Source organism: Coregonus clupeaformis, chromosome 5, assembly GCF_020615455.1.
Source record: "Coregonus clupeaformis isolate EN_2021a chromosome 5, ASM2061545v1, whole genome shotgun sequence".
NCBI lineage: Eukaryota > Metazoa > Chordata > Actinopteri > Salmoniformes > Salmonidae > Coregonus > Coregonus clupeaformis.
The window spans coordinates 26,271,338-26,296,051 of NC_059196.1; the positions used below are offsets into that span (position 1 = coordinate 26,271,338).

A 24,714-nucleotide genomic window follows, 5' to 3' on the forward strand; every position below is an offset into this window, starting at 1 on the left:
TGTCCGTTTGTGGCTAGTGATAATACTTTCCATTCAGCGGGGGCTCGCGGCCGCTAGCTGCTGATTCTCCTGATTGCAGGCTGGCGCCCTGCTGGCGAGCCCAGTGCTGCTCAAATTAAATCCACTCTGTTCAGTTATAAATTATAATGCTCTACAAACAACACCCCCAATGGGAACAGAGGAGAGGGAGGAGAGAGAGGGGAGAGGTGAGAGAAACGGAGGGAGAGAGAGAGGGAGGGTGAATGAGGGAGTGAGGGATAGAGAAAGGAAGAGGGGGAGAAAAGAGGAAGGGTGAGGGAGAGAGAAATGACAGAAAAGGAAAACAATGAAAGAGGAGAGAGAGAAGGAAAGTCATCTTGCCCTCTAGGATCAGTGCTGCTACACTCACAGACCATGTGGACAGAGGCACAGTAGAGAAAGGTGTGTGTCCTAGAGCAAAACGAGCAGGAAAAGAGACGGTTTGAAATCCTTCAGGGGCTAAACGGACTTGGAGGTAGATGTATTGGGTCTATCGTGTTCTAGCTGTAGCAGGCGACAGTACCTCACAACCTAGTCACAGCTAGTACTGAACAATGATCTAATAAGTCTACTCCACATACTGGACGCATGTTCCAGGCGCTTGGAAGAAGACTTATGCGATAATAGAGATGACACAAAGCTTCCTATCCTTTCAAACAGCTTCAATAACTTCCAGCCAGCTGTGTGTGTGTTGACCCAGAAGAGGGGTTGTTTTAGGATCAACAGAGAGTGTTCCTCCAACACTGTGGGGGTCTCTGTTGCGCTCCGGTGTGCTCTTTGTCCTTCAGCACAGCTCCGGTCTGGGGATCTGGGATAGCCAAGCCCACACCAGACCCTTCCACGGGTGAGGGCTCTGACAGACACGGGATGCGTCCCAAATGGCACCCTATTCCCTATATAGTGCTCTACTTTTGACCAAAGCCTATCAAAAGTAGTGCACTATATAGGGAATAGGGTGTCATTTGGGACGTCACTTGCTCGGCATGGCCGGTGACACGGGACCAAGCCAGTGGTCACCACCCACACCAACAAGGAGTTGTCAGAATGAGCAGGCTAAATTAGCCTTCAGAGATGGAGAAAGAGGATAAACCTGGCCACACACAGCTCTGTCATCTCCGCTACCCAGGGTATTGGGACTGACGGCTGGAACAGGGCAGCAGTCAAATTAGGGTATTTAATTGCAGGCGCAACTGAGTGCACCAGTTCTCACCTCTAAATGACTGTCAACAGACTCAATATGAAACATAGGCTACACACTCCTATGTGGATATACATGTCTCAAACAGCTACCAGTTTTACACTTTACACTGTTTCTTGCTGATATTCTATATTCTTTGAATCATGCTAGGTTGCAAACACCACAACTTGAAAAGAACCTGGTCAGATTTGAATCTGCCTAAAATGATCAGAGGTAGGAAGCCTGACAAACAAGTAGAGAAACAGACAGATAGGGGGGAGGTGTGTGTCTATGTGTGTGTGTGTGTGTAGGGAGTCAACCAGTTCAAAGTGCTGTCTCAGCACAAGCCAGCCCTGACAGTGTGTTGTGTCTATCTGTGATGGGCTAATGTTTCACCTGGAGAGCAGCAGCCCAAAGTGGAGGTGACATTTAGGGACATCAACCCAGCCACACAGCAGCTGAGCTGACAAACACAGACGCCACCACTGCAGTCAGAACAGACTATACACACTGCTTAGATAAAAAGTGACATTTCTAATGTGTTTGTGTTTTTGTAAGTGCCAAGGTAGGTATTTAAGAGGCTTCCCTGCAATGATAGGCCAGGCTGAGGAGTGACTAGGAGAGGATATTTACATAGTACAAAGAACACACTAAAGTGGGCACACAGGGAAAATGGCTCCAGATGAAGTTATCTGACAAACCTTCTAAACACTGCTGAAACCTGTCGCCAAGGACTGAGTGGATTATGGTGTCATCCCTGTAACCATAGCGCGAACGGAATGTAGTTGTCATCTCCGTAACCACAGAGAGAGCGGAATGAGGTTGTCACCTCAGTCGCCGAAAGCGGAACAGCAGTCGAGATGTCATCCCCGTCGTAGGAAGGAGAGCAGCAGCATAATTGTGAGCGTCTGTCTGCGAGCATACGGTCAAAAATAGCCCCGGTAACCGCTCCAGCTGTCCAATCGTTGGGCTTCTGTTTCCCCCTCCCTGCCTATTAGAGAGCGATCGGCTGAGCTAACAAAGCATTATTGGCCAGTTAAGTCGGCCTCTCATCGGCAGTGTTTTCTTGTGCTTTTCCCCAGCTGCAAACACCTGAGAGACTAGGCCAGGCAAGGACCCGCACCCGGCAGCCCAGTGCTGGGGTTAAATTGTTACCACCTTTCCCTAAGCCCATCGCTGACAATTAACAATATGGCCGCTCCACTTCAAAGCCTCCGCCGGCTGAAGGGGTTAACCTCTCTGCTCCGGGAGATTTGTTTTAGATTTTCACGAGATCCCCAGACCTTTTCATCTCTCTCCGTCCTCCATTTCTTCCTCTCTGCTTCCACAGTGGCAAAGGCAGGGCAACAGGAGATTTCGGTGTGATATTTGGGACACATTTTCCTCCACGCTTGCTTAACTGAAACAAACAAACTTGTAAAAACTTTATTGAGAGTAAAAAGTAATGGAGCTACTTGAGTGAGAAAATGTCTTGATATATGAGAGCACTTAAAAAGTGTAGTACTTAAAAATAACAGAGTGTGTCATGGGATGTGTCATGGGAGCATGGTTGATGATTGTGGACATCTTTTTGCATGTTTGGGGAAATTATAATCCTTGTTTGAGTCTCATGAGACGACCTGTTTTCCTAGCAATTCGCTTTACAGCCTCAAACAGGTTGGGGAGAAGTAGTGTGTACTACTCTGGTCTGAGGCCAGTGACAGGGAAAGAGTGTGTGTGTGAGACACAGAGTGAGAGTGAGCATGAGGGTGAGTGTGAGAGAAAGAGAGGGAGAGAGAGAGATAGGGAGGAGAGAGACAGCGAGAGAGAGGGAGGAAAGAGAGGGAGGAGAGAGAGGGAGGAGAGATAGGGAGGAAAGGGAGAGATAGGGAGGAGAGAGAGATAGGGAGGAGAGAGAGAGATAGGGAGGAGAGGAAGAGATAGGGAGGAGAGAGAGATAGGGAGGAGAGAGAGAGAGAGGGGGAGATAGGGAGGAGAGGGAGAGATAGGGAGGAGAGGGAGAGATAGGGAGGAGAGGGAGAGATAGGGATGAGAGGAAGAGATAGGGAGGAGAGGAAGAGATAGGGAGGAGAGAGAGATAGGAAGGAGAGGGAGAGATAGGGAGGAGAGGGAGAGATAGGGAGAGATAGGGAGGAGAGGGAGAGATAGGGATGAGAGGAAGAGATAGGGAGGAGAGGAAGAGATAGGGAGGCGAGAGATAGGGAGGAGAGCGAGATAGGAAGGAGAGGGAGAGATAGGGAGGAGAGGGAGAGATAGGGAGAGAGAGGGAGGAAAGAGAGATGGAGGGAGGGAGAAAGAGAAATAAGGTGATAAAATGAAAAATAAAAGAGACAGAGAAAAAGAAAAAGAAAATATAAAAATGTCAAAGGGGTAGTGTGGATTAAGGGGGTAGACAGACCAATCCCCCTTTCTCTAGCGCCTCAGATTCCTCTTCATCCCAGAGGAGCCAGTCATGGGAACAGAGCAGACCCTTAGCCCCTGCTGACTATTCCCCTGCCACCTTTGCCACCTCCCTACATGTCAGTGGAAGTGGGGCATTGGCTCACTTGGCTGGGCAGTGCTGGGTAGTACCAGGCTCGGGTGCCCTCCCTGGACGTCCTGTACAGATAAGCAGTGCACTTGGCCGTGTCTCCCTCTCCATCTGGTTATTGCCCTGTGTGTGTGTGTGTGTGTGTGTGTGTATATGAGTGTGTGTAGTTGGTCCGGGGCAGTAGTGTGTGAAGGGCTGTCCTCCCCACAGCCAGCCCTGCAGCGCCCAGCAGCAACTGGAGCAAATACGTTTAGGAATTAAGACTGGGGAGAAGGGAAGAGGGGAATGGCCCGGGGTGTGTGTGCAAAGAGGTGTGTGTACATGCCCATGTCTGTGAGTGTGTGAGTGTGAGTGTGAGTGTGAGTGTGAGTGTGAGTGTGAGTGTGAGTGTGAGTGTGAGTGTGAGTGTGAGTGTGAGTGTGAGTGTGAGTGTGAGTGTGTGTGTGTGTGTGTGTGTGTGTGTGTGTGTGAGTGTGAGTGAGTGTGTGTGTGTGTGTGTGTGTGTGTGAGTGTTTGCGTGTGTGAGTCGTGCTTCTCTTTTGCAGTGCTATACCAGCCCCTGCTAGCCGCCCCAGGATGTGGCCTGTCACTTCACATAGCTGGTGATGAGAGGCAGAGACGTCAGGAGAGGTGAGGACGGCAGCACACACAGGAGGGAGGGAGGGAGGGAGGGAGGGAGGGGGAGAGACTGGTGGGAATGACTTCATGCAGGGCAAACGGCTCAGTAGGGCCGAGCAAGAACGGGGAGGAAGCATCTCTCCCATCCTTCCTTGTTCTCTCCCTCCCTCCTATCCTCCCTCATTCTCTCCCTCTCCCTCCTATCCTCCCTTCTATCCTCCCTCATTCTCTCCCTCTCCCTCCTATCATCTCCCTCTCCCTCCCTAAACCCAAATCCTGGCTCTTCAGTAGGAATCAGAATGTGGTTTTGCCATTAAAAGGCCTGATCCCCTGGTTGGTTCTGATCTCAGTTGGCTTAACACTAAACACTGCCATATGTCTGCTATCAGTCACACAGTAAGACAGGACAGGCTCAGAACACAACACCACAACACAGCACAGCACCTCTCAATTTACACAATAAAAAGTCACCAGCCTAGATGATACTAGCCTGAAATCCCTATTTGACCACATATTTCACCAAGAAAATATACATATGCATCCTATTGGCACAAATAAAACCCCCCGTCAGCCCCAATGCCCTGTCCTTGACATGCAGGGATCAATATAGAGAATTTATAGTACACAGTTCCCCTGTATCTAGACTTCTGAAATCAAAGACATTCTACGTCACTCACACACAGTCTGCCTCTTCTCTCTCCACTCCCCCTTTCCTCTCCTCTTTTCCCTCCACTCTCCATCACCTCTCCTCTCCTTTCCAACTCCACTCCTCTCTATTGAATAGTGAGCTGAACACAGTGATCTGAACACAATGCTAAGTGACACGGCCCACACTGCAAGCAGCAGTGGAGCAGCAGAGGAGCAGCAGTGTGCCTGTGGCGGTGCACAGATCCTTTCAATCTGGAGGTCAGAGTGGCGTCACAACAGCCCTGCAAAGATGGGCTCCATATGCCTACTCTCACTACTGGGAGAACTGTACTGACTGACTGGTTGACTGACTGGCTAACTGACTGACTGACTGGCTGGCTAACTCACTGATGCATGGGTCTGGTTCCATTCCAGCCTCTAGCCCCTTCCCATAGTTCCTACCTCACTGATACTATGTGGTTCTTGTTCCATTATGACCCCTAGATCCTAACTCACTGAAGTAGGAGCCTAGATCGTTTCTTTCCTTCTCCAGAACACGTGCACCAGTTGACCTGTGATGCGAGCACGCCTTTGTTAAGCAGGAACGATCCAGACCCAAACTACAAAGGGTTAAAGAATATCCCACACACTCAGGCTTCAAAGACCAGCCTCTAATTTGAACCTTTCGTGCACTTAAAAGACCCAAGGACTCATTTGACTCTGACGGGAGCAGCCATTTTGAATTTCCATCTGAAAACAGTGTAGAGCGTCGTGACCACAGTCTTATCTGCTTTGATCATGGTTGATATGGCTGGAAGAAACATATATAAGCACATGGGCACAAACAAGTACACGTTCACGCGCACACACACATGTTCGCACACACAAAACACACACACACACAAGCCTGGTGGACATGTACCGGGGCCCTAGGTGTGCCATTCTGCATCATCAGCTGATTATGAGATAGTTTGTGGGCTGGTAAGATGTTTGGAAGACAATACTAGGGAGCTACTCTCTAATCTGTGGTAGCAGGATTTGGTGGAAACCCAGAGCACCAGTAGAGCCATATATCCTCTACAGAAAGTATCCTTTACAGGAAGTATCCTCTACTTATGATCACTAGATAGTTGTGGAATGAATCATTACAGAGCACACACACACAGTAATTGAGATGCTAGCCAGCGGTACTGTAGCTCACTCCTAGCTACATCAAAGCTCCGCTATAGTAATATGGCAGCTCACACAAGAGGGGAAATCCCTTTCAGTCTCTCTCTCTCCCTCAGTGACACACAGACACGACAGATGGACAGACTGGGTTACCGTGACTACAGCCGGACACGCCAGGGCGATAACCTCACCACGGCAACCTCCAGGGGCCAATAATGAATTCATATGACTTTAGCAGGAGCTCTGACAGAATGTGATCTAATTGGTCCTTCACATTTATGTCATGGCCTTGCCTTAAAAAGATATGATCTGGCTTAACTGTAACACACACAAACAGACACAGAGGCACGAACGTACACACACAAAAAACACACACACACACACACACACACACACATACATACATACATACATACAGAGGCACGCACGCACGTCTGCATGCACACAAAGTTTATTTTCGTATGGTGTCCTTTTAACCTGGTGACATGTGCAGAAGTCATCTAGTGTGTGACTCAGTGGTGGTGGGCTGTGTCAGAGAGCTGCTTTGATCCTGATGATTCCCTCATAAACCCAGGGCTTAATATCACAGTGTCTGCATCCCAAATTACACCCTATTCACTTGATACTGCACACATCTTTGTCAAAAGTAGTGCACTATAAAGGGAATAAAATAGTGCACTATAAAGGGAACAAGGTTTCATTATGTAAAGGGTTAGGGAGGATATTAGCATCCTGTTGTTCCAAATAACCAGGACTCTATGAAGAGTTATAATATTAGAATGGAGGTCACTCCTTCACTGCATCATGTTGTAGAGGACTAAAAGGGGAAATTTTGCTCTGGTAAACACAGAGTCTGCATCCTAAATGGCACCCTATTCCCTATACAGTGCACTACTTTTGACCAGGGCCCATAGGGAATAGGGTGCCACAACCAAAGTAGGATGACGTTGTTTCTAAACACTGATCTAAGTCACAACCTCTGGATCCATGATCACAGTGCAACTAAGACAAAACTATGCATAAAACCAAAGCTCACTGTGTTACGGCCGGGAATAGTCCGCTAACAGTGTAGAGTATGATGTGTGTAGAATAGCGGATGTGTGTGTAGAGTGCAGTGACCTGGTAGTACCTTGATCTCAGTGTAGGGCTAAAACAACAGTCTAGCGGAGCAGCCTTAGACACCTGTCTCTGGTTATAGCAACTCCACCCTCCTAGTCAGAGAGCAGAGAGGAAGAGAACAGAGGGGAAGAGACCAGGTGGGAAGAGACCAGAGGGGTAGAGACCAGAGGGGTAGAGACCAGAGGGGAAGAGACCAGAGGGGTAGAGACCAGAGGGGAAGAGACCAGAGGGGAAGAGACCAGAGGGGTAGAGACCAGAGGGGTAGAGACCAGAGGGGTAGAGACCAGAGGGGTAGAGACCAGGGGGGAAGAGACCAGGGGGGAAGAGACCAAGGGGGAAGAGACCAGAGGGGTAGAGACCAGAGGGGTAGAGACCAGAGGGGTAGAGACCAGAGGGGTAGAGACCAGGGGGGAAGAGACCAGGGGGGAAGAGACCAAGGGGGAAGAGACCAAGGGGGAAGAGACCAAGGGGGAAGAGACCAGAGGGGTAGAGACCAGAGGGGTAGAGACCAAGGGGGAAGAGACCAGAGGGGTAGAGACCAGAGGGGTAGAGACCAGAGGGGTAGAGACCAGAGGGGTAGAGACCAGAGGGGAAGAGACCAGAAGGGTAGAGACCAGAGGGGTAGAGACCAGAGGGGTAGAGACCAGAGGGGAAGAGACCAAGGGGGAAGAGACCAGAGGGGTAGAGACCAGAGGGGAAGAGACCAGAGGGGTAGAGACCAGAGGGGTAGAGACCAGAAGGGTAGAGACCAGAGGGGTAGAGACCAGAGGGGAAGAGACCAGGGGGGAAGAGACCAGGGGGGAAGAGACCAGAGGGGTAGCGGAGAGGACAAACTACAGTATGTGGTACAGGTAGCCAGCCAGGAACTTTCAGTATTGGGTTGAATGCACCCAGTCCGCTGTGTGTGTCAATGTATGTGTTTGTGTTTTGTGTGTGTATGAGAGACAGAGACAAACAGACAGAGAGAGAGAAAGTGTGTATGAGATCGAGAAAAGAGAGCGAGAGAATGTATGTGGGCAGAGGTGGTGGTGGATGTCACAGTTGATGAGTGTATTAGCTCTGATGATGATGCTAATGACACAGTACTGGCTAGCTACAACAGACAGGAGTGACTCACTGATTAGCGTTAGCCACATTAGCCAGCATCAGCCACACGTCTCAATGAGCTGGTGGGAAAGATGTTACGCTACGCTAGGCTAAAGCTATCTAGCTAATGCAGCATTGCAGTGAGTCATTGATTGGTGTTAGCCACACGTCTCAGTGAGCTGGTGAGAAAGATGCTAGGCTACGCTAAGCTTAGCTTCAGTGAGCTGTCCTTCATAGACAGTGACAGAAGAGAGATGAGAAAGAGGACAAAGAAAAGGAGTGGAGAAGAACTGTAGAATTAATAATCTCTCTGAATTAGGTTGAGATGAAGCAGCCAGTGTCATATCTTTCTTTGGACTGTGTGCATACATGTTAGTGTGTGAGTGTGTGTCTGCGCGAAGTGACATTCACCTAATGCAACAGTAAATCCTCTCCTCATTAGTAGACTAATGACAGTGATGTGGGCTGATGACACACACACAGAGTGAAACTTGGAGCTGGAAGTGTCCAGGGCTCCTGTCCAGGGTGTTGGAGCTCACAGGCTTTGGTGTGTGTGTGTGTGTGTGTGTGTGTGTGTGTGTGTGTATGTATGTATGTATGTATGTATGTATGTATGTATGTATGTATGTGTGTGTGTATGTATGTGTGTATGTATGTGTGTATGTGTGTATGTATGTATGTATGTATGTATGTATGTATGTATGTATGTATGTATGTATGTATGTATGTATGTATGTGTATGTATGTATGTATGTATGTATGTATGTATGTATGTATGTATGTATGTATGTATGTGTGTACATGGTCCAGTACACTTGTAGTTCTGATGGTTTTCCGCCTTTGCCCTCTCCCACGCTAATGTCAAGTCACCCCAGCTACAGTCTCTCGCTCCATCCCCCTCTCTTTTCCTCACTCTGCTTCTCAGTAGTTGAAAATTACAAGATAGTAAATGTATCAAATCAAATCAAATGTTATTGGTCACATACACATATTTAGCAGATGTTATTGCGGGTGTAGCGAAATGCTTGTGTTCCTAGCTCCAACAGTGCAGTAGTATCTAATAATTCACAACAAAACACACAAATCTAAAAGTAAAAGAATGCAATTAAGAAATATATAAATATTAGGATGAGCAATATCGAAGTGGCATTGACTAAAATACAGTAGGATAGAATAGAGTATATACATATTAAATTAGTAAAGCAGTATGTAATCATTATTAAAGTGACTAGTCTTCCATTATTAAAGTGACCAGTGATTCCATGTCTATGTATATAGGGCAGCAGCCTCTAAGGTGCAGGGTTGAGTAACCGGGTGGTAGCCGGCTAGTGATGGCTATTGAGATAGAAGTCTGATGGCCTTGAGATAGAAGCTGTTTTTCAGTCTCTCGGTCCAAGCTTTGATGCACCTGTACTGACCTCGCCTTCTGGATGATAGCGGGGTGAACAGGCAGTGGCTCGGGTGGTTGATGTCCTTGATTATCTTTTTGGCCTTCCTGTGACATCGGGTGCTGTAGGTGTCCTGGAGTGCAGGCAGTGTGCCCCTGGTGATGCGTTGAGCAGACCACACCACCCTCTGGAGTGCCCTGTGGTTACAGGCGGTGCAGTTGCCGTACCAGGCGGTGGTACAGCCCGACAGGATGCTCTCAATTGTGCATCTCTAAAAGTTTGTGAGGGTCTTAAGGGCCAAGCCGAATTTCTTCAGCCTCCTGAGGTTGAAGAGGCTCTGTTGTGCCTTCTTCACCACACTGTCTGTGTGGGTGGACCATTTCAGTTTGTCAGTGATGTGTACGCCAAGGAACATTAAGCTTTTCACCCTCTCTACTGCGGTCCCGTCGATGTGGATAGGGGGGTACTCCCTCTGCTGTTTCCTGAAGTCCACGATCAGCTCCTTTGTTTTGTCGACATTGAGGGAGAGGTTATTTTCCTGGCACCACACTCCCAGGGCCCTCACCTCCTCCCTGTAGGCTGTCTCTTCATTGTCGGTAATCAGGCCTACTACTGTTGTGTCGTCTGCAAACTTGATGATTGAGTTGGAGGCGTGCGTGGCCACGCAGTCATGGGTGAACAGGGAGTACAGGAGGGGGCTGAGCACGCACCCTTGTTGGGTCCCTGTGTTGAGGATCAGCGAAGTGGAGGTGTTGTTTCCTACCTTCACCACCTGGGGGCGGCCCGTCAGGAAGTCCAGGACCCAGTTGCACAGGGCGGGGTTCAGACCCAGGGCCCCGAGCTTAATGATGAGCTTGGAGGGTACTATGTTGTTGAAAGCTGAGCTATAGTCAATGAACAGCATTCTTACATAGGTATTCCTCTTGTCCAGATGGGATAGGGCAGTGTGCAGGCGATTGCATCGTCTGTGGACCTATTGGGGCGGTATGCAAATTGAAGTGGGTCTAGGGTGGCAGGTAACGTAGAGGTGATATGATCCTTAACTAGCCTCTCAAAGCACTTCGTGACAGAAGTGAGTGCTACGGGGCGATAGTCATTTAGTTCAGTTACCTTTGCATTCTTGGGTACAGGAACAATGGTGGACATCTTGAAGCAAGTGGGGACAGCAGACTGGGATAGGGAGAGATTGAATATGTCCGTAAACACTCCAGCCAGCTGGTCTGCACATGCTCTGAGGACGCGGCTAGGGATGCCGTCTGGGTGTGTCTTTATGTGGACATTACATTGCCCCATTTGTCGTCCCATGAAGACAGAGAATAGTCTATTGTGTAAGACAACGTTATGTCTGTCTAAAACGTCATCTTCAGTGTGTGTCCAGCTGACCCCCCATCAGCCTTTTTATGGTCTCTGATGTACTCTACAGTCAGTAATTTAGATAATTATTCTGTGACAGTGTAGAGACAGCCAGGAGGCACACAGCCAAAAGGTCAGAGTGAGCAATCTGTCCACCCAAAGAGCAGAGGGGGAGGGAGGGTGTTACCCTAATTTCCCAACACAACACTTGAATACACACGTTCGTTCTTTGACTAAATTGACAACCTTGTATGGAAGCAAAGGCTGAACCTTAGCTACAGAGGAGTGGGGTTCTTTACTGGCCTTTAAGACTGAGTGGGAGCCTGTTAACAACTAGTAGGGCCAGAGGTGCACTGATTAAAACTGTGTGTGTGTGTGTGTGTGTGTGTGTGTGTGTGTGTGTGTGTGTGTGTGTGTGTGTGTGTGTGTGTGTGTGTAGGCTAAGGGTTAATTGGTGTTCGTTGTTAGAGTGAGAGAGCAGAACATCCAGGAGGCATCCATCCATGCCAAGGGTAAAACACACAAACGCTCTCACGCACGTACACACACATACACACACACCAACTACTTCTGTGTTTTAAGGGGAGGAGTTGATGTGATGGGGGCTATTGTTGGTTAGGCAGTAAGTGTCATGCACACACCTCCCAATCCAAAGTGCTATTGATACATTGTGTGATGGTTAAGTGAATCTCGCTGTCCCTGCAGCCTAGCTGTGGGATGGACACTGGAGACACAGAGAAAGAGAGGGATACAGAGTTAAAGAAAGAGAGGACTGAGAGAGACAGAGAGAGGGCAGTGTTTGTAAAAGGTCTATTGAGACCAGAGGCTCCTTGGCCTTGGGCTGCTCCAGACTCTAGACTACAGCTCTAATGACCACTCTAATGGTAGTATGTCACATACTGCACGAACACAACGATACCCACCCACCCACCTATCCACCCCCTCCTCCTCTCACAAATGTAAGTGTATGTGCGTGTTTTTGCGATTGTCATTTCGTTCCCATTCGCCAGTTTGGTGAGTATTTGGGTTTTGTGTGTGTTTTTGGTGCATTGTGCCTGCCCTTAATACACACTCACTAAAATGTGCAAGTGTTAGACCAGTAGACAGGGTGTTGAGGCAGATTACCCATATCTCCCTGCTGTGTGTCTCTGAACGACACCAAGTCACTTCGCCACGGAGACGCACCCGCTGCAGAGAGAGAGGTGTTTCCCACAATAGACAGACAGCACCTAGGTTCCTCACACACACACACACGCACAAACACACACCAACAACAAATGCAAAAACCACAAAGCAACCAGGCAGCACCTCACCTGAAACTAACCCCGACTGACAAAGCATTCACACTCAAAAACACTGGTCCCTTCAACACCAACATCTCAACAATACACTATCTGCTAGGTTTAACCCAGTTGTGTGTGTGAAAATGCTCACAGAGCTACTGTAGAAAGCCTAGTGGGGTGGAGGAGGGAAGGGAAGCCAGAAGACAAGGTGAGAGGACAGTGGGCCAGTCATGTGGACAGATAGTCAGACATGGTTGGTCACCTTTTATAACTGTGACACAAACATTGCATACACAAACTACTTATTCCAATCTGACAAAAGTGTTCAAATAGATTTCTCTCACACCCCAACAAGTTCTAAATCAACTCAGTCCCAAACACTTTTGGAACGTCTTGCAAAAACACTTACATTTTAGTTATTTAGCAGACGCTCTTATCCAAAGGGACTTACAGGAGCAATTACGGTTAAGTGCCTTGCTCAAGGGCACATCGACAGAGCCTGGCCCAACGCTCTAACCACTAGGCTACCTGCCGCCCACTTAATCTTGCTCTTTCATTCTTTCTCTCAATTTGTTTCTCTCTCTCTTTTACCCTTTCTTTCCCTCCAGTGGCTCCCGAGTGGCGCAGCGGTCTAAGGCACTGCATCAATTAGCCCAGCGTCGTCCGGGTTTGGCTGGTGTAGGCCGTCATTGTAAATCAGAATTTGTTCTTAACTGATTTGCCTAGTTAAATAAAGGTAAACAAATATATATATATATTGTTGGGGTGTCTGTGTCACGCCTAGGAGCATCACTCCCTCTCTCCATCTATCCCTCCATCCACTCATCTCGCCCCAAACTAAATTATCCTTTCATTTCCTGCCGGCCGGCCAAAGCCCTCAGGTGGCTGGGCCTGGGAGCTGAGTGTGGCTGGGCCTGGGGAGCTGAGTGTGGCTGGGCCTGGGGAGCTGAGTGTGGCTGGGCCTGGGGAGCTGAGTGTGGCTGGGCCTGGGGAGCTGAGTGTGGCTGGGCCTGGGGAGCTGAGTGTGGCTGGGCCTGGGGAGCTGAGTGTGGCTGGGCCTGGGGAGCTGAGTGTGGCTGGGCCTGGGGAGCTGAGTGTGGCTAGGCCTGGGGAGCTGAGTGTGGCTGGGCCTGGGGAGCTGAGTGTGGCTGGGCCTGGGGAGCTGAGTGTGGCTAGGCCTGGGGAGCTGAGTGTGGCTGGGCCTGGGGAGCTGAGTGTGGCTGGGCCTGGGGAGCTGAGTGTGTGTCTTTAGTCGATGGAACATATTTTGGGAATATGTGAGGGTGATACATGATATGTTTTTGAAGAGTGTTGGCAAGTGTATGAGGGAAATTTGCCTGTCTATAAATTCTGCTTGGATACTAGAGGATAGGGATAAAGAATAACACACAGAACTCCCCTCTCAGAGGTCCTCAGAGAGCTGCCTCCGGAACTGACTGAGGAAGTGTGTTAATGGTTGCCAAACGTCCAGCGGGCTCTGGCCTGCCCTGCTTCTAAACATGTGTTTAGACCAGACAACATCAGCAATCACCACTTGACCCCTCAGTATACCTCGAAGGAAAGCACACATACATATGCAAACACATACACAGATGCATTAACAAACACATTTACATTTCAGTCATTTAGCATACACTCTTATCCAGAGCGATTTATAGTAGTGAGTGCATACATTTTAATACTTTTTCGTACTGGTCACCCGTGGGAATCGAACCCACCACCCTAGCGTTGCAAGCGCCATGCTCTACTGAGCCACACAGGACCAAGAACACACACACACATACACTGTACTTGAGTGATGGTATGCCTACTCTGACACACATGCATACTTTTACCAGATAATATAATCAAGTCAAAGTGCAGGGGCTGTCGACTGCAAACATGCCTGTTTCCAGATGTCTGATGGAGAGAGAGAAAGACTGCAGAGAGGAAGACTACAAAAAAGAGAAGAGGGGCCAGGCTTTTCCTCTAGGGAATTGTCAAGGTCCAGAGGCTGGAGAGAGAAGAGAAGTACTCACACACACAACATTCACACACACACACACACGTATGTACACACTACACACAAACATGCACGCAACAGGACTGCACCTCTGGCCCAGCTGCCAAACGATTCAGAACCAGGAGAGGAAGAAGAGAAGAAAGGAAAAGAGGACAAATTGCTCCTGCCTCTGAAGACTGCGATGTGCGAACGAGCTGTTTAAAGAAAACAAAAGCAGAGTCATTCCTCCACATTCCCACAACTCCCCTCCCTCCCTCTCTGTTACAGTAAGTTACCCAACACCTCTCTCCTCCTGGGAATAGTTAGAACAGATGAATCAGCGATGGGAGAAAACAGCCGAGTACTCCACAGCTGCTCTACAGCAGAAGCTATTTCCTACTATGAGAGGTGACCGACTTACTGACACCATATTGAAAGGCTACCTTCTATCATTTGAATGATAACTAGGGCCGGGAGGTTTTGCAAGGGTCTAAAAAGAAAGCAGGCTAAAAATACACAACTGTGAGAGAGAAATCAAATAAAGAAAGAGAAAAAGAGAGAGAAAAAGGAAAGCCAGAAATGTCTCACCATCAGTTCAACTAATTTATCACTGTTAGTTTTATGTCAGTCTTATTAAAATACTTTACAACCTAATGCTTCAGACCTCAGATTCTTTCCCCTAGTTAATTCCTTGTTTTAAGGCTTGTTTGTAACTCAGTAACATTGAATTTACAGGATCAATGTAACTTTATCAGGACTCTGCTACTGTAACCAGGCCCTGGTTGGAAAGGAGTCAATGCCAGGACAGTAGAACTGTCTGATGACTTATTCCTTCATTTAAATACACTCTTACAGCACATCCCTGGACTACTCTCTCTTTTCCCTTTCTGCTTCTTTTAACTAATATCTCAGTCATTGGTGAGGTGGAGGGTTGGAGGGGACTTCAAATACCTTGGCTGCCATAGTTTCTGCGAGGAAAATAGGTTCATGTTACCTAGCCGACCATATTAAAATGCCAGAGGGCGACTAGAGTCAATTTGCACGAGACGCCAAAATAAAAGAATTAGTGGGGCGCAGTGTTTACATCAATGGGTCAGGGTAGGGGGGGCTAGCATGCGTATGTGTGCTGTGTGTGTGTGTGTGTGTGCGTGTGTACATTATGTCTGCTCTTTTCCCTAGGGTCACTAGAGACTCAACTTTACAGCATAGGCTTTACTTTTACCAGAGTATTCACCTTACCCCTGCCAAATAGGAAACTAGTGACAGAGCTCAGCCATGCCAACAGTGTAGCCTACCTAAGACCACTAATGACTGAGAAAAGAGAACACTGTTTACTGTTAGAGTTCAAGGTTACACGGATAATCACTCATTTGACAGAAAAAGTGTGTGTGTGTGTGTGTGTTACATAAACATTTTCCCGGAAGCAATTTTGAGCGTTCCAAGTAGCTCCGTTTGATTTTCCCAGTAGAACATTAGGAGCATAGCGTCTGGCCAGGAAGAGAAGGAGGAAATCGTTTAGGCTCCATAAGTGCGAAATTGTATCCTGGTTTTCCCAGTTTTCCTGGTCTGGCCAGGGCTTTTCCCAAGCTGTGGACTGTCTCAGACTGAGTGTCTAAACACAAGACTGTGTTTGGGTTAGTTACACTTACACTGGATTACAGGAAAAAAAGGGAGAAAATACTAAATAAAATATTATAAGGAGGAAGGGAGATAGAATTAGAGAAGGAGAGAAAGAGGAGTAGAGGGAGAGAAAAGATTGATGAAAGAAAGGAAAGATGTTCACTGTAGGATCGTTTTTCCTCCCAGCCTTCCTGTACTAGAGGGTTGTGTGTCTACAAGAGGACAACATGTGTTCCTAATTTGTCTAAATGAGGTGAGATGCTTCATTAGGTACTGTGTGTTTATTAGGCTTTACTACAAAGCTGCTGCTCTGGGAATCTGTCCTGGGGTCAGTTTAAGACACTGACTGAAAGGTCTTCACTCATACTACTAATACACCCAGTCCAAAAAGATGGATCCTAACTAGTGTGCTGGTAAATGCAACGTTCACATGATTTGAACTTCAGCATCTCAAGTTAGTCTTCTCTTGCCCCATACCATGAATACAAGGAGATGGGACACAATTAGCAGCAGCAAGTCAAAACCTTGATGCACTTAGTGTGACTGGCCCCTGTGCTATGTGTGATCGGTGTGTGCTGTGAAGCTCAGACACTAGCCTGTGTGTTGCTCATTTAGTGAATTATGTAGCTCTGACCAGTGGGGCTGGCTGGTTAGAGGCGACTCAGTTAGCTAGCTTAGCTCTTTCTGACATAGGCTTTAATGGAGTAGTTAGCTAAAGTAGCCTCTTACTCCCATAGGCTGTAAGAGCGACATAGGGTGTAATGGGGGACCTTGAGGGTTTGGGGTGCTTGTTATATCAGCACTCTGAGCAAAAATACATGCACACACACACACACACAGGGAAGCCCCAATTAGGAGATGAGAGAGTGGGAACACTGGGGGGTTGAGGAGACTTTCACAGGGCTAGTGGAAATGCCAGGACTAGCTGCCAGAGAAAATACACACGCACCACAGACAGGCACCTTCCCGGCGCCTCCTGTCTCTCACCCTCATCTCTGCTGCTGGATAATTGCATTAAGTGTGTTTGTAACCCCCATGGGGCAGTGTTCACTGTTCATCCACACACACACACACACACCCAACCCGCCAACCCCCTCCCGGTGGTGGGTTGTGTATAGGCCAGATCAAAGGGTTAGTTTTAATAGGAGCAGGGCAACACAGAGCAGAGCTGGTGTTGACTGCTGAACCTACTCTTATGGAGTAGCACTACAGGGTTGAGTGAGATAAAGCACTCCCCAAACACACACAACAACACTAATAACACACACAAATGTGCACACACACACACAAACAGTGATTCCGGTATGCTTACAGTATATGCAAACACACATGCTACAAGCACACACAATACACACATCCCCCCTCCATGTAGAGAGGCATTAATATAAGCAGTATGTGCAGGGCAGTTTGGCAGTATACATGACTTCATATAGTCTGACCAGGCCTCACAGCCTTACAGTCAAGCCTTCATTGAAAACACATGTTCTCAGGAGGGAGTTTGTGTGCCAGTATGTGTGTGTATGTGTGGAGGTGGGTTCTTTGTGTGTTTATTGGTTCTGAATACATTTCCGCTCTCACATGAGGGGAGTACAGCCTGTGTGTATGAATTTAAACACACACGGTATGTATTTGTGTATGTGTGTGTGATTCATAAGCCTGGCTGGTCTAGGTTATTTTGAGGAATATTGGAGAGAGCTGTGCTCTGGTGCACTTGGCCAGTAGCCCTCTAGCTTGGGGAGAGCTGAACTTATAAATTCATTTAGATGGTGTTACGCACTGGGGTGGTGTGTGTGTGTGTGTGTGTGTGTGTGTGTGTGTGTGTGTGTGTCGGTATGTTATTATATATGAGGAAAAAGGGGTTAAGGGAATACACTCTCACACTAAACAAAAACACAGATGAATATTAATAAAAAGCATTTCTCCTATTATCACACAAAACACAAAATAAGAGGTAACCAAAAATGAAGCCCAGGGAAAAGGCTGGCCTATGAACATGCGTATGGCTTGATGTTTCACAGCTTCTCTCTCCTCCTCCTCCTCTCCTCTTCTTTCCCCTCCTCCTAGACAATGAGGTCTAAATTAGATTGATAAGGATCTGGGAAAGAGTTCAAATCAAAAGAGAGACGTTCACATCTGGTCCTGTGCTGCTGTCGTCAAATTAATAGTTCTTACTTAAGCTGTATGCTGCTGGAATGTGATAACTTGAGCTTCCTGCACTACTGATAACAAAAGACGAGAGAGAGAGAGAGAGAGAGAGAGAGAGAGAGAGAGAGAGAGAGAGAGAGAGAGAGAGAGAGAGAGAGAGAGAGAATTGAAGTGAAGGAGAGACAGGAAGAAGAGAGAGGGGAGGCATTCAAGAGACAGCAATGGACAGCACAAGCAGCACGCATACAAAAAACAAACTTGCAAACATACAGACACCTGCAGTATACCTGCATAAACCTGCACTTTCTGCACTTTTACAAACATATAAAACCTCATGACACATCACAGACAACACACACAACTGCATATTACTACAAATTCAAGACAGAAGAAAAGGACAAAGAAAGAGCTCACTAAGAAAAGTGTCAGGTTGGTTTTGGGCCGACACAGTGAAGATGCTACGAAGCAGCACAGGCGCTGACAGAACCAGTGGACATCACATCAGAGAGGTATGCACGTTCTGTCACTCCCTCTCGCTTTCTTTCCTTGCCTCGCTCTTTTCTGTTTTCCTAGAGAAGACGCTACTGCTGACGAGGCTGTCTCTGGAGGAGCATGTCCTTTCGCTGTCTCTCTCTATCCCTCTCTCTTCATCATTCCCTACCTACGGCCACACACAGGAAGCCAGGATGGAATTCCCAACCGGACATTTTTCACATTCCTCCGGTGATTGGAAACACACTCCAGTAAAACGGGCACAGGACCTAATGTACAGGTGAGGAGGAGGGTGGGTCTCTCCTCCCTCCCTCCCTCCCTCCCTCCCTCCCTCCCTCCCTCCCTCCCTCCCTCCCTCCTCCCTCCCTCCCTCCCTCCCTCCCTCCCTCACTCACTCACTCACTCACTCACTCACTCACTCACTCACTCATTCACCCATTCACTCACTCTCTCTCTCTCAGCTGGAAGGTAACTTGGCTGGAGGGGTGTGTGTTGCCCACTACAATGAATACACAAAGACTGCCTCTGTGGCTGGAGTAGACCAGGTGTGCAGATATCATCTAACACACACACACCTGCAGAGGAAATGACCTGCAGCACCTCCACACCTGGATACTGAGGCCTAGGGCTGACCGACCAGGGGAGGGAGGTAGGGAGGGAGAGAGAGAGAGAGAGAGAGAGACAGAGACAGAGAGAGAGAGACAGAGAGACATGGCAGAGAAGGCAGGAGAGGGGTTGAGGGAAGAAAGATGAGGGGGGTAGGCAGTCTTCACCTGACCATTCTATGACACTGACTTCCCCTATGCCATTGGAAACCATGGTAATGCCCTTTCAACCCTCCAGCCCGGCCAATCCCTCAACAGCTCTTCATTTCAACTCCACAACTCCACCCATACAAGGACAAAACCATCAGGAGACCAAAATAATTACAAAACAACCATTGTGTGCCATTTGGGCTTTGTGAAATAGCAAAGTTTCCCCTCCAATTACTTAGGTGGGGCGATGTTCCCCCACATTCTAACTTCAACTGGACTGAATAGAACATTTTGGATTTTGCCAGATGGAAATAGAAAGAGACAGCGAAAAACTAGAAAAAGTGAGTGACACAAAGAAAGAAAGAAAGAAAGAAAGAAAGAAATGAGCGTCTCCCTCTTCCTCGTGAGTGCTTCCTCATTTTCCATCCCCTATTCATTTGTAAGGAGGGAGTGTGTTGGAGGGTGCCAGCGGTGGCGTGCATTAGCTTTACTCTGTGTAGCTCTGCCTTCGCTAGCTAGCTAGGTGTCAAAAATACCATTACAGCAGCCGGCTGTGGGGCCGTCCGGATCGATCCATTATGAAGCTGAGAGGGCTGGCTGGGTCCTATTTTAATACCCCGCCCAGGTGGATTATCCCACACCGCACTGGAGACACTGTCAAAGAGAGTTAGTGTCAGGGAGACGAGGGGGAGATGGGAGGGTGGGAGGGGGGTAGAGAGGGGGGAGGCTGGTAGAGTGTGTGAGGTATATGCTGGGGAGAGAGAGGGAGGGATGAAGTGATAGGAATGGAGGGAAGGAGAGAAGGCGAGTGTTGTCCCCAAACTTTGCAGGGTGTCTACTCCAGGGGTGTCTCGGAGTCGACTTGTCAGTGTTAACGATGATGACAAGGACTTTTCCCCTGGAGAGACATAAGGGATGGAGAGACAATGTTCCTGGGCTATCTATACCCAGAGAAACATCCATCCATGCTGGTGTGCCCACAACAGCCTGGTGCCTTACATGGAGGGTAAAGACTGGCACTCTGCAGCTCTGTAGGATTGAGGTAATGTGTATTTAGGGATGGCATTGTCTCCAAACTGAGATGTCGTCCCCTAATTGACACTACATCCCCTGCCACGCAGCCTTAGGGTGTGTGGGTGTATTGGCATCTGTACGTGTGTGTGCGTGTGCATGTGTCCCTCCCACACATACACCCCTTCTACATATACACACAAAGACATATCAATGGATACATGACAGTTAAGAGACATTTAAAGGGGGCTGGAGTGTCCTTGCAGATGAAACTACATACCCCCACTCATACACCCTACAGTGTGTGTAGGTTGAACAGGGAACACACAGCAGATGCCTGACACATTGGTGTCCGTTCAGTCGCTCTAAACAGCAGCTGCTCAGCATCCACTGCCCCCTGGCATTACACACACACAGCCAGGCCCATGCACACACACACATAAATATCACAAACACAGGAAAACATATGGCGTACACTGCCACAGCATTTCACACAATCCTAGTGAGGTCAACAAAGTGCCCCCCCGCTCCCCCACACACTTATCATCAGCACATACTAATCAATGTCCAATGTCACACACACTCTTCCAGCTTCCACATCCCTCCATTTCATGCACCCACACGTGGCCAAACCATTCCTTAAAAAAAGACAACACACACAGCAACAATAAATCTAGGCAGCTCCCAAAACGTGCTGAACCCATTTACTGTCATCTCCCCAGGAAAGGAAGGAGGAGAAAGAAAAGCAGGACAGAGGGAGAGATAGCGGAGGGGATAGAAAAGCCAGGCCTGCGTGTCTCTCTCTCTCCCTATCTCTCTCACCCCCCTTTCCCCACTCTCTCTCTAACCCTCTCTCCCTCTCTCTCACCCCCCCTTTCCCCGCTCTCTCTCGCTCTGTCTCCAACCCTCTCTCTCTCTCTCCCTCTCTCTCTCACCCCTCCTTTCCCCGCTCTCTCTCCCTCTCTCTCTCTCTAACCCTTCCTCTCTCTCTCTTCCTCTCTCTCTCACCCCCCCTTTTCCCCGCTCTCTCTCGCTCTGTCTCCAACCCTCTCTCCCTCTCTCCCTCTCTAACCCTCCCTCTCTCTCTCTCTCCCTCTCTCTCACCCCCCTTTCCGCGCTCTCTCTCCCTCTCTCTCTAACCCTCTCTCCCTCTCTAACCCTCTCTCTCTCTCTCCCTCTCTCTCTCACCCCCCCCTTTCCCCGCTCTCTCTCTGTCTCCAACCCGCTCTCTCTCGCTCTCTAACTCTCCCTCTCTCAGTCAGACAAAGCGGTGCGGTGATAAGAATGGTATCTTTCACAGGCTGATTACATGGGTGTGATGACAAAACAGATCTCTCTGTTAGAACTGGCCCCAGGCAGTGCCACCTCAACTTATTGTCATGGCAACCCCCAGGTCACCGGAAGAAGTGAAACCCTTAGAGAGCAGAGGGGACAAGGACCCCATTGATGGGAGGAGAGAAAGAATGGGGATGGGGAAAAGGAAGGGTAGATGGGGGGGAAAGAGGAGGGAGTGAGGTCACGGGTAATGAAAGAAAGATATTCCCCCCAATTTCCTTAAAGGAAGAGATCATATGGCATAATAGTAGAGTTGTGAATGTGGCCACTATCTCTCCACACACAGGAGGCCTTTATGGCTGGTCAGGTAATTGTGGGGTGTAGGGTTAAGGATCAGTTACTCTGTGTGTGTGTGCAGGTGCCCGTCTACCTTCCTAGGACCGTTCAGCTATGAAGGGACTCACCCATCCACCCTTTGATTCTTCCATCCCTCCATTCATTCCATCCCTCCACCTCTTACTACAATAGCTGGGGAAACCCCCTCCTGCCCTGGACGCTACATGACAGAGGGGATGCACTGTGCAGGTGATAACCCGCACCTCCCTCTCTCAGTGTGTGTGTGTGTGTGTGTGTATTGAGTGGTATCAGTGAGAGGGGGCAGCAGCAGCGTAAGCTGTGATAATGCTGAGTGTCAGGTAGAGTGTGGAGGAGGTTCTCATCTCTCTAATGGCTGTTAGCTGCTGATCCAACACTGATTAGACCATAAAGACCAACTGGCTCCTTTTAATGGACTAAACACACACACACTTTTTAATGCCTAACAGCAGTAGTGTTCACTAAGTGTATTTGGTGCTGTGTATCTCTCCTATCCTCCGATCAAGAGGACACACAAACTCCCACACACACACCTGTGATAACTAACTCATAACATGCCAGCATCTTCTCTCTCCCTTCGTGCTCTTCTCTGTCGCAAGCAACAAAACGAGTTAGATCCCTGGCTTCCGATAAAAGTCACGGCAGCCCGCCACACACAAGCGTGTGAGCGGGGGGGGGGCTAAAGAAAGTGTTTTTCTCCAGAACAAGGAGCAGGGTGTTTTCTTCATTGAGTCATAACAAAACAACTACCTGTCCAGACTGTAGGGACGCTGTGATCCCTGTCAGATAGTTATCAGCACAGAGAAGATTAACAGCCTCTTTCTTTCTTTCTATCTTTGTTTGTGTCCTCTAGCATTGTTTCTTTGGCCCCGCCATACCACAAAATGCTCCTGTGTAGTCTACCAGGGCACTCACGTAGTCTACAACAGAGGAGCATACACGTGCATGCACACACACACACACACAGACAGACAGCCTCCCCCCTCATAGTGACCCTTGGGGGGCAGATAGACAGTATTGATAGTGGCGGCTGCAGGTCCCAATGATTTTGTTTAGGAGGGAAAAGCGAGACATTGGCTGTAGAGCTTCCACTTCCCTCCTCCCTGCCCATAAAGACGTGTGTGTGTTTGCGTGTGTGTGCGTGTGTGACCCAGTCTTAAGCCCCTGGGGAATGTCTTAGCAGAGTAGGATACAGCATACACAGAGATAACATCCCAGACACTGGGGAGACTGTCTATGACTCCCAATGACTGGAAGAGTCTCTACAGTGGAACTAACTTACTGTATGACTGATGTTACTGCCACTAAGCACTTATATAATCACAAGTTGCTGGGACTTTGGCTACATTAGCTGCAAAAAAACGTGCACACACTCACACACAAACTGCACTAATCCATGGCAAAAAACACACACACACACTTGCCCTTTTGAAGGAAAGACAAAAGCGATGTGTGTGTGATAAGAGGCGCCACACCGGTGGCAGGCCAGAGACTGATAACCATCACTACCCTCCTCCCTCCCTCTTCTCTTCTACCTCCTCTCCTCTCCTCTCTTCTCCTCCTTCAGTCCTCCAGACAACAAGGAGGGAGGGAGGGGAAGCCTTTCTGGTTCAAACCAGGTATGAATGTACTTTGTTGATGATTTTAGTATTTGGTGAAAACCTCATCAAAACAGGGCCTTGTGCTTCAACCGAAAATACAGTGGTAACAAAACAAACAAGGCTAGGTTAATGTCCCTGCTACATCAAAGGCGTTTACTATCAATCGGCTCAATCACCGGATCATAAAACCATACTGAACACACGGCAGAAATACCACAACATCATACCAGTCACATTGATCCTAATGGTGGCTTCACAATGACATAAAAACACTAGCACTAAATCCAATTGGGATTCTCACAAGATCAGTACAACAGAAATAACCCCTAAAGAACAACACTGTACGTGCTGGCTTTCATCTCAACATGATTGGATTAAACCCTAACATCATAACAGGATGAAGAAAGGCCAAACGTAAAGAGAGACCATCTTTAAAGCAGATCAATTTAATCTAATACACAGATGAGGCCAGAAAGGTCTTCATTAGGGCCATTCATCCAATCACAATGCAGGGTTATGATTATGGTTATCACTAGGGCTATTTCTGGTGTGGATACTGTGGAAAGTCAGACTAGATTATCATGTTGGTCATTATGTGGCTGGTTTAGTCCCCTGTAGCTCAGTTGGTAGAGCATGGCGCTTGCAACGCCAGGGTTGTGGGTTCATTTCCCACGGGGGGCCAGTATGAAAATGTATGCACTAACTGTAAGTGGCTCTGGATAAGAGCGTCTGCTAAATGACTCAAATGTAAAATGTTTAATGTGGGTTTGTGTGTCTGAAGAGGAAAACAAAGGCCCACAGCCAAAAGGTTCTGATTATTATGAATAACATACAGTTGTGTGTGTGTGTGTGTGTGTGTGTGTGTGTAAGTGTGTATACAGACATCCTTCTGTACTGAACCAGGTACAGACACCTGTACACAGTCCCATACCACAGATATACATATATCCAGACAGATAGACAGTATAGTATATAGTAGCCATGGTTCCTACCTGATCCTGTATCAATGACCGTCCCCTGTCCCCTCCGTTCAGCCACCAGCCGAGAGGAACCAGGCATGCTGACCGGCTCAGAACGCACCGGCTGGATC

At 48.2% G+C, this 24,714-nt stretch overlaps 1 protein-coding gene across 6 annotated transcripts in view; it reads right to left on the reverse strand.

Annotated features, from left to right (window-relative positions):
* Positions 1–24,714, reverse strand: part of LOC121566650 (BCAS3 microtubule associated cell migration factor-like) — a 268,998-nt gene that overhangs the window by 122,820 nt on the left and 121,464 nt on the right. For all 6 annotated transcript variants that reach the window (XM_045213788.1, XM_045213787.1, XM_045213789.1 and 3 more), the window contains one exon: positions 24,617–24,714. In XM_045213788.1, coding sequence (XP_045069723.1) covers positions 24,617–24,714 — 98 coding nt within the window. The remainder of the gene's footprint in view (positions 1–24,616) is intronic.